Source organism: Terrapene carolina, unplaced genomic scaffold, assembly GCF_002925995.2.
Source record: "Terrapene carolina triunguis isolate 2854851 unplaced genomic scaffold, T_m_triunguis-2.0 Scaffold88, whole genome shotgun sequence".
Lineage (NCBI taxonomy): Eukaryota > Metazoa > Chordata > Testudines > Emydidae > Terrapene > Terrapene triunguis.
This window is the reverse complement of record NW_020664439.1, coordinates 2,301,812-2,317,664: the sequence shown is the minus strand read 5'-3', so window position 1 is coordinate 2,317,664 and position 15,853 is coordinate 2,301,812. Positions and strand designations below refer to the sequence as shown.

General features: G+C 44.6%; 1 protein-coding gene across 2 annotated transcripts in view; it reads left to right on the top strand.

Annotated features, from left to right (window-relative positions):
• Window positions 1-15,853, top strand: part of NGEF (neuronal guanine nucleotide exchange factor) — a 96,036-nt gene that overhangs the window by 17,821 nt on the left and 62,362 nt on the right. For both annotated transcript variants that reach the window (XM_026650115.1, XM_026650113.1), the window contains 2 exons: window positions 3,970-4,318; window positions 7,053-7,173. In XM_026650115.1, coding sequence (XP_026505900.1) covers window positions 4,042-4,318; window positions 7,053-7,173 — 398 coding nt within the window. In that variant the 5' untranslated portion in view covers window positions 3,970-4,041. The remainder of the gene's footprint in view (window positions 1-3,969; window positions 4,319-7,052; window positions 7,174-15,853) is intronic.

Here is a 15,853-nt window from a genome sequence, read left to right as displayed (position 1 = left end):
CTGCATCTTTGAACAATCTATGTCAGTAAGATTCACCTAGTCATGCAACATCTAATTCTGTACAAGGCTCCTTTCTTTAAGCACAAGAAGGACATCTGTGTGCTTTCACAGTTATTCAGCAGGTAACTGAAAGGAATGAGAAGTCACACACACAAGGGCCTCCTCAGTTCTGTAAGTGTTTCCTCTGGAGACTTGGATGCAGTGGAAATTATCCCACTGTGGCTAATGACCCCTCTGAAGACCTCAACCCATTGTTTATGAAGAAACAATCCAGTTGCCATTTGTTACACACTGACAATGATTTCAGCACCAGTATAGGACACAAGAGATTCTCTGCCCCAAGGTGCTCACAATCTAGGCAGTAGAGACAAAGGGCAAAGCACATAGGGATTTTGGTTTAAATGATATTGTTACTGACTTATTTGTGGGGGACATCATGGCAAAAGCAAGTCTATGGGGGGAGATGCGACTGAGGAGTGGGGTTTGGAGAGCAGGGTTGTGAAGGCAGGCTAAGCTTGATCTGTCTCCCATTCAAGTCAATGAAAAAAAAACTTCCAGTAACTTTAATAATGCAGGATCAAGCCCTCTGAACTGGTTTGGGGAGGAAACATGGGAAAAGGGGGCAGTAATAGCATCTCCCTTCTTTGTGCTCTCCCCCTTGACAGCAGCTCTTCCTCCTCCGTTCTACTGAGCCATGGGAAGTCATACACTCAGTGAGTCTCTTTACCTCAGAGTAATTTAAATACCCCAAATTAACATAATAAACATTTATTGTCAATACATTTCCTATTTAAATGTTAACGCCCAAGAACAGTCCAAACCAAATCCCAGCTCCAAATGCCCCTGAACTTCAGGGAAGTTTGGATCAGAAGGGGCTGAACAGATCCAAACCTTATGGCTCACAGTAAGAGAGCAAAAGTGAACCTTCTCACCTGCACACACTAACAAACCACTGTGAGGACTGTCCCAGAAGCCGGCTGTTAAGTATTTATAGCTCGGTGATACAGAATTTAACCTGACCTTTTGGTGTCACAAGTTGTTGTGCCTATTTCTGAGTGAGCCCACAGTTATGCCACTTGTCTCTTTCCTTTGGCAGCAGCTCATAAAGGAACAGCTCTTCCTAATATCCCTATTAGCTCCATTGGGCCACAGAAAACTGCATGTGCTTAGAGAGCCTCTGTCAGCAGTAAAGAGGATTTAGAGAGACAGGGACACAACATTGAACAGTTAAACAGTCCACTCAATCTTGACCCAAATTTTGCTGGGGAAGATGGTAGAGCTGTCCCAGCCTCTCCTCCTGTCACCGTGCCTCATTGGGTCACAGCTGAGGATGCCAGATTCAGGACAACTGTTGAGAAATAGGACAGACTCACCCCAAACTGGTGGTTATTCTACCATTAGATATATCGAGCCAGCAAAAAAGTAAACTTCTGTCACACCATACTGGTTAACCAGAAGTCAAAAATGCAGTCTCCTTAGGCATTCCAGCCCTTGTCTCACCACGCAGACAAAGACATGATGATGAGTGGTTACTGAAAACAAATTTAATCAAACAAAGGGTTCTTCTGATTTCAAAAGATTAGTCATGTAGCCAGGTCACTATATAACTCAGATCTTACCCAATAATCAGGCTGTTGCCAATCCTTTATTAGCTAAAATCTAAAGGTTTATTTTTAAGAGGAAAGAAGTAGAAGAGAGTTAAAATGGTTAATTGGTCATATACATACAATCACAGCAAGCAAGGTGTGTAGCAGTGATGGAATGAACTGCTGGTTTGCAAATGTCTCTCTGGAAATTACCCAGACAGCTTGGGGGTCATCAGTCCTTGTTGATAGCTTCCTTGTTAGAATGTAGTCCAGAGAAATGAAGCAGGATATGAAGACAAAATGGAGATGTTTCCAGGGTTTTGTATACCCTCTCCCATCATGTGGATGGAAATTTACTGTCCCAAACAGAGCTCCCAGCAGAGTTTGTGGAAAAGTACAGACCCAAGATGGAGTCCAGAGTCACATGGGCAAGTCACATGCCCTTGCATGGTTTGATGACTCACAAGGGCAAGCCACTGGCCACTTGGAGGCTAAGGCGGCTGCAGGACGAGCCATCTGGGCAGAATGAGTTTCTTCTATGGCCCATTGTGAGAGTTAAATTGCCTTTGATGAGCCATCAACACAAAGCTGTTTGGCTTCAATGCAAATTTTACCTAATGGGTGTTACCCCAGGATCAAACACATCTGAAATACTGGTACATAATCAATATTCATAACATTAGATACAAAGATGATACATGCATACAAACAGGATAATTATATTTGATAGACTAACTTTTCCATTGATACCTTACATGACATATTTTTGTATAAGATTTGTTGCAATTGTATACAGTAGTAGCAACATTGATATACATGGTCATATTTCAATCCATAGCCCTTCCTCCTCTCCAGCAAAGCACCCCTGAAACCCATAGGAATTAGCAAGAGCTAAAGGCTTAAAAGCTGCTCAGGATCAGCCAGCCTCCTAAGAGTTACAGAGCCCAAGGCACCTTTTGCAAGAGTAGGGGTTGGAGCCCCATTTCTGTGGCCCAGTAAATTATCAGAGTGATAAGGGGTAAGAACTACCTGCAATGCTCCATGACTTATCCTTGACATTCATCCTGGGCAATCACTAGATAGTACCGGGTGTTTGGCTGCTAGAGAGGCTGGTCTGCTTGAGATGCTTCAGAATACAGTCATGTTCATATACAAATCCCATAGCACAAGGGTTGCTGGGGTCCTCCGTGGCAGAATGCTCATGTTTCACTAAAGGAGCATATAAGGAAGACTTTGGGAAATAAAATTGTATTGCGTTTGCAATCCTGGTTGTCAAATAACCCTGCCTAGTAATTTCTCCTCAACACAAATAGTTAGGGACTCTGTGCGTGTCTGCATCACAGGAAGGTATGTGTTGTGAGTAAGTGATTGGGAAGTAACATGTCTCACAGGATGCAAGAAAGGGGTCAATTTCTTACATTAAGGGAACCCTATAGAGAGGTAAAGGGGTATTATAAAGAGGAGGGTGATAAATTGTTCTCTTTAACTACCAAGGACAGTACAAGAAGTAATGGGCTTAAATTGCAGCAAGGGAGATTTAGGAAATGTTTCCTAATGTCTAACCTAATGATCAGGGTAGTTAAGCACTGGAACAAATTCCCTAGGGAGGTTGTGGAATCCCCGTCATTGTAGGTTTTTAAGAACAGGTTAGACAGACACCTGTCGGGGATGGGCTAGATTAGTGGTTCTCAAACTTATTTGATCCTGCCCCCTTCTTTGTGTTTGTAGTTATTTACGCTCCCTCTCCCTCTCCTACTCCCCAGGCGCCCAACCAGCAGCCACCGCTCTCTGGCCACCCAGCTCTGAAGGCAGAGCAGAGAGCGGCAGCTGCTGGCCGGGCAATACCATGCCACCCTTACTTCTCCGCTGCTGCTGGAGGCAGTGCTGCCTTCAGAGCTGGGCACCCGGCCAGCAGCTGCTGCTCACCGGCTGCCCAGCTCTGAATGTGCACAGTAAGTTTCCCTTAAAGCTTCTCATACACACCCCAGAATATACTCCATGGCCCCCCAAGGGGGAGCATCCCCCAGTTTGAGAGCCTCTAGTCTAGAAGATAATACTTAGTCCTGACTCATGATTCTATGACACTACCCAGTAAAGTTTCCATTTTTAAATAATTTGTTCTGAATAACAAACTCATTGTACCAAGGTTGTGATGTTTGTATCATATGGGATGATGATGTGCTAGTCCAAATTAATGTTCAAGACACTTCAATAAGGCTTGGAAGATGTGGGATGGCCCCCTTAATCACAATGGACCAAAAAAAAAAAAAAATCAAGGCAGGTGGCAAACTCTATCATCGTAGAAGGATGGTGCACTCTGATTTCTGAATTAAGTGGAACTTTCTGTTTTTTGTTTGTTTGTTTGTTTCTGATTCTAAAACAGAGAGATCTGATGGAGTCTATGGAGGTTACAGGTCTGCTGCCGTTCTGTTCCTAAACGATCATATCTGTTGTCATGGAGACAGAAGAACTGGAAGAGGTGGAAAGGCATTGCAGAAAAGCAACCAGTGGTGTCAAAAAGGGCAGTTTTCAGCAGACAGCCTCACAGCCTGGTGTGAATTCTGAGGATGAGGAGAAGTCAGAGGGTGCTGACCATGTGACCCAGGACAGTGAGTCACAGACTCACTACATTGCCATTCAAAGAAATTCCAAGTATTATCGGTCCATGAGGCTACGGACCAGACAGAAAGAGAGGAATAACAGAGAGGGGACGAATGCTAGGCATGCTGTAGGTGAGTACCAGACCCAGAAGTCACTTCTCTTCCTTTTTCCACTGCAATTGGGAATGATGGGAAGAGAGGGAGCTGGCCAGTGGGGTGGGAGCTCCTGGTAGTCAACACTAGAGAAAGTGGGGGATTCCAGAACTCTTGTTTGAGCACCAGTCCTTGCCCATCTTCCACAACAGGAATTTCAGTGCCAATAGATTACTAGTAGCTAGACTGCAACTGCCAAATAGCTGATTCTTTAAACACGTTCTCATTGCAGAGAACCTGAGCAGGCTTGGAACCCATGTTCTGCCTCTCTGAGGGGAGGGGGGGAAGGTTTAAGCAGGGAAGGCCACGTGGCAAGCAAGGAGGGAGCCAGTTCGCAGGATCACACAGTGAGGACGGAATGGAGAAAGCGAGACCTGTACAAAAAAAGAATTGCGCAGCGCATTGGGGGAATCAACAGAGTGAACAGGAAGGCAGAGTGGCCAGAGATACCTGCTCCAACATATACATTATATTCTAGATGGACTGAGTGTGAGACAGGCCACGGAAGACTTCTACTCTGTCATCCAGCAGAGGAGCACACTGCTCCATCCCCAGCAAGTGAGCCATGCTTCCCCTGCCAGCATAACGGTCATTTCCCACACCCCCAAACAGATGCCTGGGGGATTCTCTCCAGAAAGTGGGCATCTTCTGCTTTCCCAGACAAGGGGCCCACCTGACTCCATCAGCAAAAGGGCTCATTCTGCCCTGCACAGAGTGTCCAAGGAAAGTTCCTTCCCTTCTCCAAGCCAGCTTATGAGCAGACAGCGCGAGAGCAAGGAGCTGCTGCTTAATATTCTGCTACTGTTCTCAATGAGGTTCCTGGACAGACTGTCTGTATCCAACGCAGACCTCACTTCCACCCTGTCAGTACAGCAGCAGAACGAGCTCAGAGCGGTTTTCTCTGCATCTCCTGCTTACCCACCACCACGTCACTGCAGCAGAACCAGCTCAGAGGGGGGCATTGCTCCTGCACACCCATAACATCATTGCGCCGGACCAGTGTATAGAATGGCATCTCTTCTGTTTCACCACAGCACCACTGCAGAAGGACCAGCTCAGAGCAATGCTGCTGTATTACGTGCCCGCTACATTATCAGTGCAGTCTGACCTGCTCAGAGCACAGTTGCTCTCCTGCATGCCCTGCTCTCCTGTGTCATTCCATTGCTGCAGTAGGATCCGCTCAGAACGGGGCTTTTCTCCTGCACACCTGCAACAATAGTTCAACAGGGTCATTCAGAGCAATGTCTCTCTTCACCAGGCAACGCAGCAGGATTTGCTAGGAGCAATACTTCTCTCCCCTGCATCACTGTAGCAAGCCCAGCCCTGAGCTATAGTTTCTCCAGTCAACTGGGATGACATAGCAGCTCTCCTACTTCTCCTTCACCAAGACGGATGCCATTCTCTGGGCAGCGTATGCTTTGACACAAGCCTCAGTCTCATAACAGGAACCTCTTCTCTCAGCATTTGCTGAAGTACCTGGAAACAAGGAATGGGTGAGCTCTTTTATCTTAACTTCAAACCCACTTGAATAGCACGAGTCCAAAAGTTTGACTCAAATGTTAATCTGTTCGCATTGCACTAAGGAAAGACTCTGAAAGAAAGAAGAAGAGAAAGTAAGAGAAATCCAGTGAAAAAAGTAGGATGGAATACAGAACAGGAAGAAAAATCCAATTTGAAAAACAAGAAGTGAGAGCAGAGAATGGGAATGAGAGAAAAACAAACCTAAAGAAAACTAAACCCAGCATAGACAATGGCCTAGTTTTGGGGGTGATCCTAAGAGATAACATAAGCTTTCCTTTAGCTAGCAAAAGAGGTTGGATTTTGTAACCAAGCTCCTCTGGCAGGGGAAGAGCGCTTAAATGAGAGGAAAGAAAGGTATGAGAACTCAAGCTAGTTTTGTGAACCCCCAGAAACTGTGCCACAGGTTAGCAAAACCTTGGACTTCAGCCATTCCTTATGGAGACCCAGTGGCATCAACCAGGAGGGCATCTCTGAAACATGCTTCATTTAGGGCCTGGACCTGTACTCACCGAAGAGTGAGAGTTTTGCTACTGATTTAAAGTGGGAGCAGAATTAGGATTTAGTGCAAAGAAAATCAAATAGAAAATATCCAGCCCCCAAAAGTGAGATGCACCCTTCCCTTTCTGTGATCGCCGTGGTGAGCCATGAACTTGATTGGGATTTCTACCACAGCTTTCGTTCCCTGTAAAAGCCACTCCGGCTCCTTTGAGGGAAAGAGGAGGAGCAATTAAAGGTAAAGCTGCTCCTCCTATTGAAAGTTTACTTCATTTATCGTTCAATAAACTGAACTCTTCAATTTTGTGCCTGGAAGGAGAGAGGTACTAAGGTCCTGGCATGGCAAAACAGATACCAGCACACCATAGAAGTGCACAGTTAACCCTATCTCCCTAAAATAGTGGAGATGAAAGTCACTGGCTGCTGGGGGCAAAGTTTTCAGTGGTTAGAAGCCCACTTACATGCACAAAAATGCATTTGTATGTCTACATTCATTTTCTCATTTGATTGCATACACAATTGGGGTAAATGCACGCGTAATCATCTGCAGGCAAGTGTATTCATATGGACCTCAAGCCTGCTCGTTTGAAAAGTTGAGTCTTAGGAATCAAAATGCAGCCCATTCTCCCACCTCCTTCAATGCAAACCAGTTGTTACCTGGAGTACATGTAAAGATTGTCCCTCTTTTCTGTCATAGCTTCACTCAAAAATGGAGACAGCAGAAGCAAACTTCTGAATGTGAATGTATTATCTCGCAAGGGACCCCCAGTATCAGTAAAATCTGAAGTGAAAGCCTTGGAAGAACAATGTATACAAAGGTAAGGAGGAAAGCAAGAGGGTGGTGAGGATTGCCTAAGCTGAACAACAGGGAAGCAATGTCAGAGCTACCAGGCAGAGAGAATACTGTTTTGGAAAGGGACTGGGCAAAATTATATCCACCAATTCATCTCATCTCAACTTAAACCGCAATACTGTTTTCATCTTTAAAAATTATACCCATCTAGCACCTAAAACTTTTATGCCAAAACTTTATCAGCATGAGTTTGGAGGCAAAGGGTGAAGGACAGGAGGGGTGGAAAGAGAGAAGAAGGGAGTGAGGAAGATGGAAAGGAAGAATGCTCCTTTCCGGTGGCATTCATTTTGCCTTTGCAACGCTTAAAAAAAAAAAATAGCTTTCCACCTTCTTCAGTTTTCTTCGAGGTACAACATGGTATCATCAAGAGCTGGTAATAGAGTTTTGTACTAAGGTACACCTATTTGCCCTAAATCCTCACCTATGGAGGTAACATAAAGGTCTTGATCCTGCAAATCTTTCTTCAGTGCACTGCAGAGAGGTGAAGGTTGACAGACTCCATGATAGTGTGAGCAGACACTGTGTGTGGGCACAAGTAAGGTTGAAGAATAGGTGCAAGTCCTCCACAGAGAGTGAAACCTCCACTCTGAGTCCACTCCCTTACGTGCGCGTGTGTGTAGACTTAAGTGGGATCCTTAGCATGCAGATGAGGAGCTTAGCTGTGCATACTCCTCTTTTGCCTCAGTTCTGCTGCTAGGCAGGAAGAAGGGGTGGTTGCAGTGCAGGACACTCAAATACAGGATCATGTGCCCTGCACTCTCTGTCCTTTTACATTGTGTTTATATGCACGATACTGAGTCCAAACCTACATTGTCAAGAATCAAGCCCTGAGACTTAAATACCAGATGCATTACACCGGGTTGTGTGGTGCCACTTATGGGCAAATGAGTATCAATGAAAGATTCTTTCCAACAACTTTACCTAGGACAAGGACTCCAATAAAGAGTTTTAATGCCTAACAAATAAATCAGTCAAATCATATTTAAATTAAGTAAATTGTCCTGGCTGGCACTGGGTGTTCTTTAGTATTAAACTGAGCACTTGAAATCAGACAGCTGCAGTATGCTGGAGTGTTAAACCCATCTGCCTTCCTTTTCCTCTCCCACTGGCGTAATCCTGGCTGTCAGCCTCTGACGTCCTGACACTGCCAGTTATGCAACTATAAAGCATGCAAATTATGGTCCTAACTCTGGAGTCAAGAACAATGAGCTGCTTCCTGTGAACCAAATTTAATATGCTGGGGCTCGCAGAGCCTGACAGGTCAGTACAGGTTACAAGTCATGTGTCTACAGAAAGCAGGCAGTGTGATAGTGCTGAGGAAGGATCATATCTACTGCAATTGGGCAGAGAGATTTGGCATAGAGAATAAGACTCGAGTTTAAGCTCCTAAACTGAGCCCCTGTCCTTAGCTTCCCTTCCATAAAGACAGCTGTAATTTACAAGAGCACCACTGGAAATATTCACTTTGGAATAACTACAGGAATCTGGGGATATCACTTATCTCCAGACATCACTAATTTTACCATTTTACCTTGGAAAAGAGCTAGTTAAGAAGCCTAAAATGTTATGTACAGTCTAGGGAAGTGTAGAACATCTCACACCTAATATCTTATAGAAGAGAACAAGTTGGTGCCTGTCAGCTAAGGTGTAGTATCTGAGAGAAGGAGGCTGTGGGCCTGGATAGCAGGGATGCTTCCCACTGGAGCAGTTACATAGCCCCATATGGTGCCTCGGGGGATGCAGCACCAGGTTGCTGGTGGCAGCTGCAGCAGCTGGGCTGCTTTCTTGTTACTTTGAGCAGTGACATCAACACTGCAGCATCTGTGCCAGCACTGAGGCTGAGCAGGCACAAGGGGTTTTTTTTTTGTTTGTTTGTTTTTTAAACATGGATTAAAATAACCAAAGTCTGCAGATTTATCAAGGAATATGTGTGGAATTTACAACCATGGCAGCTATTTCACAGCACACAGCAACACAACATTATTATTCAGGACAGGGCGTGAGGAGGAATCCTATAGCCAATTGAAATCACAGGGGGAATTTGCTACAGGTACAGTAGGAATAACCTATTTATTTGATCTTGATTTGGGCAGGACCTTGGCCTTAACACCCTGTTCTGGGATTCTTAATAACCACAAGTAGCAAAGACCTTGGTATTATATCTCATTCAAAGCATAGCAAATTGTGCTACAAAAATGCTTAATAAAATTAATTAAAATAATAAGAGTGGTTTACTGATCACAAACACTGACAGTGATGGTTTTCGGGGTACCCAGAACTGTGAGTTACCTTGTTACTTCCTACCTCCAGCATGAGGGAGTCTTGCTTGTGCTTAGCTGGGTATCAGTTCCCTAACATCACCAGTCTCTTAGCCACTCAAATACTCCTCTGGGCTATGCCAGCCCTTTGCCTTGCAATTTAATAGGTGCACCCCAGTCCCTTTGAAACATTCCCTGTGATATGCAGCCCCGACACTGGCTACTCACAGATATACCAGGCCTTCTGCCCCCAAAGGAACAGTATGCACACCAGCTTGTAAGATTCAAATCAGGATCAGCACTGTACTTAACTCCACCGTCCTGAGATATATTTATAGTGAAAACCAGAGTAAGTTTATTGTAAAAGATTCAAGTGATAGTGACTAAGAATATTGGAAACAAATGGTTACATACAAAACAAAACCATAACATGCTTTCTAAACACTAAACTAGCAGGTTAACCCCCTGTCTAAAGAAGCTTAACAAACCCAAAGTTCTCTGCAGCATTTTCAAGCAAGGTTGGCTGAGATTCTGTTTTCATGAATAAAATATGCTGTCCATTTATTCCGTAAGTGCAGGATGAGGGGGTGTGTTATTTCCCTCTTAGATATACCCCTAAAGTTTATTGTCTTTGTACACAACCAGAATACCTCCCTCCACCCTCTAGCTTGTTTTTTCCTGTTTGCTCCTTTCTTGTTGACTTTGTATGTAACTAGGCATCTATTTTGTTAGTTTACAATGCTTAATTTACATCCCGACACAGAGCTACACATTCCTTCCCACCTATTTTTCATCTTTGCTGGTGACTCCTACCTTGATACAGACTTTAAAACATATTTTCAGTTTACATACATAACTCCTTACATAGTATCCATACATAGATTTCACAAGGATATTAAGGTCCAGTGTGACATTGGCTTTCATTTAAGAGCCCACGTGACATTCTTTGGTGAATTTGAATGTACATATCAGAACCAAGATATTCCTATAATCCCTTTGCCAGTTGGCATTCAGGAGTTCTTGGGTCACACTGACTTTCGGAAACATTAAATTAAATAAATCCGACGATGTTTCAAGTTTCCTCAGATATTTTTAGTGTTACACTGGGGGTCTCTTCTATTCCTGTGTACTTAGCACACAGAGGAGGGAGACTACACAGAAACATGAGTTACCATTACTGAACTAGAAGAGGCTCACAAAACAAGAGCAGTCCTCACAGAAGGACCAAGGTTTGCCATCTGGCCTTCCCATTCAGATCATTAACCTCCTCAGCTACCCCATTCTACACCCTTCTCAAGCTCTCGTCTACCTATAATTCTTCCTGAGTGCTTCCTGGCTCCACCTAGTTCTTGCCAGCCTCCCCTCTTTGTGCCTGCCAAGCGCTCTTTGCTTCCTCTCAGTCACTAGCCTTGCAAGATGTAGAACTTCAGGCCCTTTTGCTATAAGCCCCATGCTGCCCACTCTCAGGGCTGGCGCAACCCATTAGGCGACCTAGGCGGTCGCCTAGGGCACTACAATTTGGGGGGCAGCGACCGCGGCGGTATTTCGGTGGCGGGACCTTCCGCCGCCTCTGTGGGGGGCGGCATTTCAGGGCGGGACCTTCCGCCGCCTAGGGCGGCTGAAAAGCTGGCGGCACTCCTGAACATAATAGAGCTCAGCTCCTTCTGATACCACTTCCTGTTCTCTATGGTACCACTGCCATGGTACCAGAGGGAGCTGTACTAAACAAAAGCACCAGGTGCTTCTCTCCTCCCCATAGTTTGCTGTTGTGGACACTAGCACAGCTCTTCAGCTGGAGATAGTTGTGGTGCTGATCAAACAACATTGCCTGATGCTACCTCCATCTGGGTTCCCGTTCACACAATCTTTTCAAATATCAGCCTCTACATGAGCATCCCATAAGTAGACCAGCAGATAGAGCAGTTATTTGAAGATGGGAGCCATCTAGTTTGCATCTTTCCTTTATCATCAGCTAATAAGATGCTGACCCAGATACTTAACAGAATTAATTGTAACAACAAGGGGGAAGGAACACAAAGCAAAATAGGGAAAGAATTGGTTAATGAATATTTAGATAATTTAGATGTATTCAAGTCAGCAGGGCCTAATGAAATTCATCATAGGGTTCTTAAGGAACTAGCTGAAGCAATATCGGAATAGTTAGCTATTATCTTTGAGAACTCCTGGAGGATAGGTGAGGTCCCAGAGGACTGGAGAAGGGTAAACATAGCATCTATTTTTAAAAGGGGGAACTAAGAGGATCCAGGGAATTATAGACTGGTCAGCCTAGCTTCAATATCTGGAAAGACACTGGACCAAATTAAACAATCAGTTCAAGAGCATCTAGAGGATAATAGGGTTATAAGGAATAGCCATCATTGATTTGTCAAGAACAAACAAATCATGCCAGACCAACATAATTTCCTTCTTTGACAGTGTTACTGGCCTAGTGGATGGAGGGAAGCTGTAAACATGATCTCTCTTGATTTTAGTAAGTGTTTTGACAGTGTCCTACATGACAGTCTCATAAGCAAACTAGGGAAATGTGATCTAGATGAAATTACTATAAGGTGGGTGCACAACTAGTTGAAAGACTGTACTCAAAGAGTAGTTATCAATGGTCTACTGTAAAACTGGGAAAATGTATCTGGTGGGGTCCCACAGAGGTCAGTCCTGGGTCTGTTACTATCCAATATTTTCATTAATGACTTGGATAATGGAGTGGAGAGAGTGCTTATAAAAATTTGTAGATGACACCAAGCTGGGAAGAGTTGCAAGAACTTTGGAGGACAGGATTAGAATTCAAAATGACTGAAACTGCCCTCCCTCTTGGGGTTAGGGTGCCCTCTCTTGGCAGCATCAGGGAGTTATGTCCATCAGTCATTCTACTTTGCGGCCACACAATCACCCAGATATGAGTTCAGGTTTCCAAAAAAGAGGAATTGACACACCACCAGTCAGCTTGTTGCCCCAGCCTCCTGGCTAGGGTACACAGCAGACACTAGAGCTCCAGCCCTCCAGGTGCAGGCACAGCACTTCACCACTCTATGGCCCTCTGCCTCCTGGCTGAGGTGGACAGCAACAATTAGACAGTCAATGTCGCTGGCCTACCGGCCTAAATGTTAGCGTGCTGCCAGCCCTGCGCATGCAGCTAGGGTTAGGAGGACCTGGGTCCACCCTGCTCCACCAGGCCTCAGCCCAGGACCCTAGCAGTGGCAGGTGATCACGCCACTAGGCTGGCGGGGAAAACATGTGGTTGCTGCCTCGCGTCCCAACAGCACAACTGGACCAAAATCTGATTTTGCTGAGCTACTTCCTTCCTACCAGTTCCTGCTGTCACTGCTCCGTCACTGCTGGGATCTGGCTCTCAGCCTCAGTCAGGCAGGCCTTCCTCTGGTCTCTCCCCAGGGTCTTCTGTCTCCTGGGGCAATAGGTTGCCTTTTCTCCACACTGCCAGTCACGGGCTCTGTTGAGGGCTCAGCTCCCTGGGATGGCTTTCTGCCACCTTCCCTGGTCTGGCCTCAACTGAGCTGCAGGGCCCTATTCTTATACTTCCTGTCCTGCCCCCACACTTGGTTGGCAGCACTCACTAATACCCCACTCTGTCTCACTACACAATCCTTAACAAGTTGGAGAATTGGGTCTGAAATCAACAAGGTAAAATTCAGTAAAAACAAATGGAAAGTACTACACTTATGTGGAAAAATCAAATGCACAAATCCAAAATGGGCAATAACTGGGTAGGCGGGTAGTACTGCTGACAAGGATCCGGGAGTTACAGTGGATCACAAATTGACTAGGAGTCAAAAATGTAATGCAGTTGTGAAAAAGGCTAATATAATTCTGGGGTGTATTAACAGTAGTGTTGTACGTGAGACATGGGAGGTAATTGTCCTGCTCCTATTTAGCACTGGTCAGGCCTCAGGTTGAGTACTGTCCAGTTCTGGGCACCACACTTTAACAAAGATGTGGACAACCTGGAGAGAGTCCAGAGGAGAGCTACAAAAATTATAAAAGGTTTAGAAAACTTGACCTCTAAGGAAAGGATAAAAATAACTGGGCATATATAGTCTTAAGAAAAGAAGACTGAGCAGGGACCTGATAGACTTCAAATATGTTAAGGGCTGTTTTACAGAGGATGATGATCAATTGTTCTCCATGTCCATTGAAGGTAGGATAAGAAGCAATAGGCTTAATCTGCAGCAAGGGAATTTTAAGTTAGATATTAGGAAAAGCTTTCCAATTATAAGCACTAGAATAGGCTTCCAAGGGAGGTTGTGAAATCCCTGTCACTGGAGGTTTTTAAGAACACGTTAAACAAACACCTGTCAAGGATGGTCTAAACTCTAGGCACACTTGGTTCTTCCTCAGCGCAGGAGGCTGAACTAGTTGACTCTCGAGATCCCTTCCAGCCCAAGATATCAACAGAATCATAGAAATGTAATTTAATAGATTCTTGTAATGGCACAATGACACTACTACCTTCCATTTTCCCATTGAGCTAGAATCTAGAAATTTGATACACATTAGGTGCCACCAACTACAAGGGGAAAGTAACAAAATGTGAAATTTCACCTTGTCATACCTCACCACAAGGTTACCAGTCTAACAAGATACTTAAACTAGATTATTTCTTTGTTCATGCTGGATATGAAGCCTCCAATTTTGAGAGAGAAAGGTTAGCTGAGGTAATCAGTTATGTTTGTTAGATCTCAGCCAACACAATTGTCAAAGGCACTGCAGCAGCTAATAAGGATAGAGCCACCTCTGTCTGAAAGGTGGACTACTATCAGCTCATTTGTTTATGTGCACAGACACACACACACGACAAAGAATATACATGATAACATAGAATGGTACAAAGTGTTTTGGGACATGATTTTGGGTGGGCCACATCACTCACATATGATGACTCTGAGAGGCTGATACACGTCATCCCAAACACATGTTGATAAAAACCTTTATAACTGCACCATCCTGATTTATGTATGTGTCCCATATTTTTACAGAAAAAATATACAATTTTTTAAAGATGTTTTAAAATACATATTTTTCATATCCCTCCATCTGTACAACCTCAGTGCCTAGCAAGTTTAACTGGACATACTTGCAGGGAATGGAAAATTAAAACTAATAAATTTTAAATATCTAAAAGTAGCTTTTCTAGACATAAAAAGGCCATAACTTTAAAGTATAATATTTCAGGATCTGACAGAGCTAGAAGCAAGTGGAAAGCTTCTTTTGAATAGAATAAAACTCCTGTTTGTAGCATGCTGCATGGTCACACAATATCAGACCTTAAACTTACAACTGGGGAAGGACTGAATATTGCCCATACTCAACCTTGGGCCTGTATAATTTTTGTAGAAAGTGCAGGGAGAAGGGAGGGAGGGAATTCCTTATTTGGGGGGGAAAGGAGGAAACATTTCTGAGGTATTTTTTTTTAAATGGTGTCACTTTGAGCTTGATAAGTTTATGGAGGGGATGGTATGGTGATGAGATTGCCTACAATGACATGATAGGGCAGTAGATGGGGAAGGCTATGAATTACTACAGCACTTACTACAGGGGGGGAAGGGATAGCTCAGTGGTTTGAGCATTGGCCTGGGTTGTGAGTTCAATCCTTGAGGGGGCCACTTAGGAATCTGGGGCAAAATCAGTACTTGGTCCTGGCTAGTGAAGGCAGGGGGCTGGACTCAATGACCTTTCAAGGTCCCTTCTTCCAGCTCTAGGAGATAGGGTATCTCCATTTAAAAAAAAAAATTCTTTCCCAGGTGTTTGGCTGTTGGGTCTTGCTGACATGGTCAGGGTTCAACTGATCACCACATTTGGAGTCAGGAAGGAATTTTCCCCCAGGTCAGATTGGCAGAGACCCTGGGGTTGTTCTTTTTGCCTTACTCTGCAGCATGGGGCATGGGTCACTTGCTGGTTTAAACTAAAGTAAATGGTGGATTCTTAGTAACTTGAAGTCTTTAAATCATGATTTGAGGACTTCAGTAACTCAGCCAGAGGTTATGGGTCTATTACAGGAGTGGGTGGGTGAGATTCTGTGGCCTGCAGTGTGCAGGAGGTCAGACTAGATTATCACAATGGTCCCTTCTGGCCTGAAAGTTTATGAGTCTATCTAGCTGCTCAGAAATGTGGGGTGCTACATGCTAGATCAATCTCTGGAGAAACTGGCTACTTGGCAGAGTGCAGGCGAGTCAAAGGAACATTATAAGCAATGTTCCCTCTAATTTTTTTATATCCATGTGCGGAATGAATTTTGTTATGTGCACCAATATGGAGGTGATGTGTGGTGGGGGTGGGGCCAAGGGGTTCGGAGTGTGGGAGGGAGTTCAGGGCTGGGGCAGAGGGTTGGGGTGCGGGGGGGGGGGGGGGGGGGGC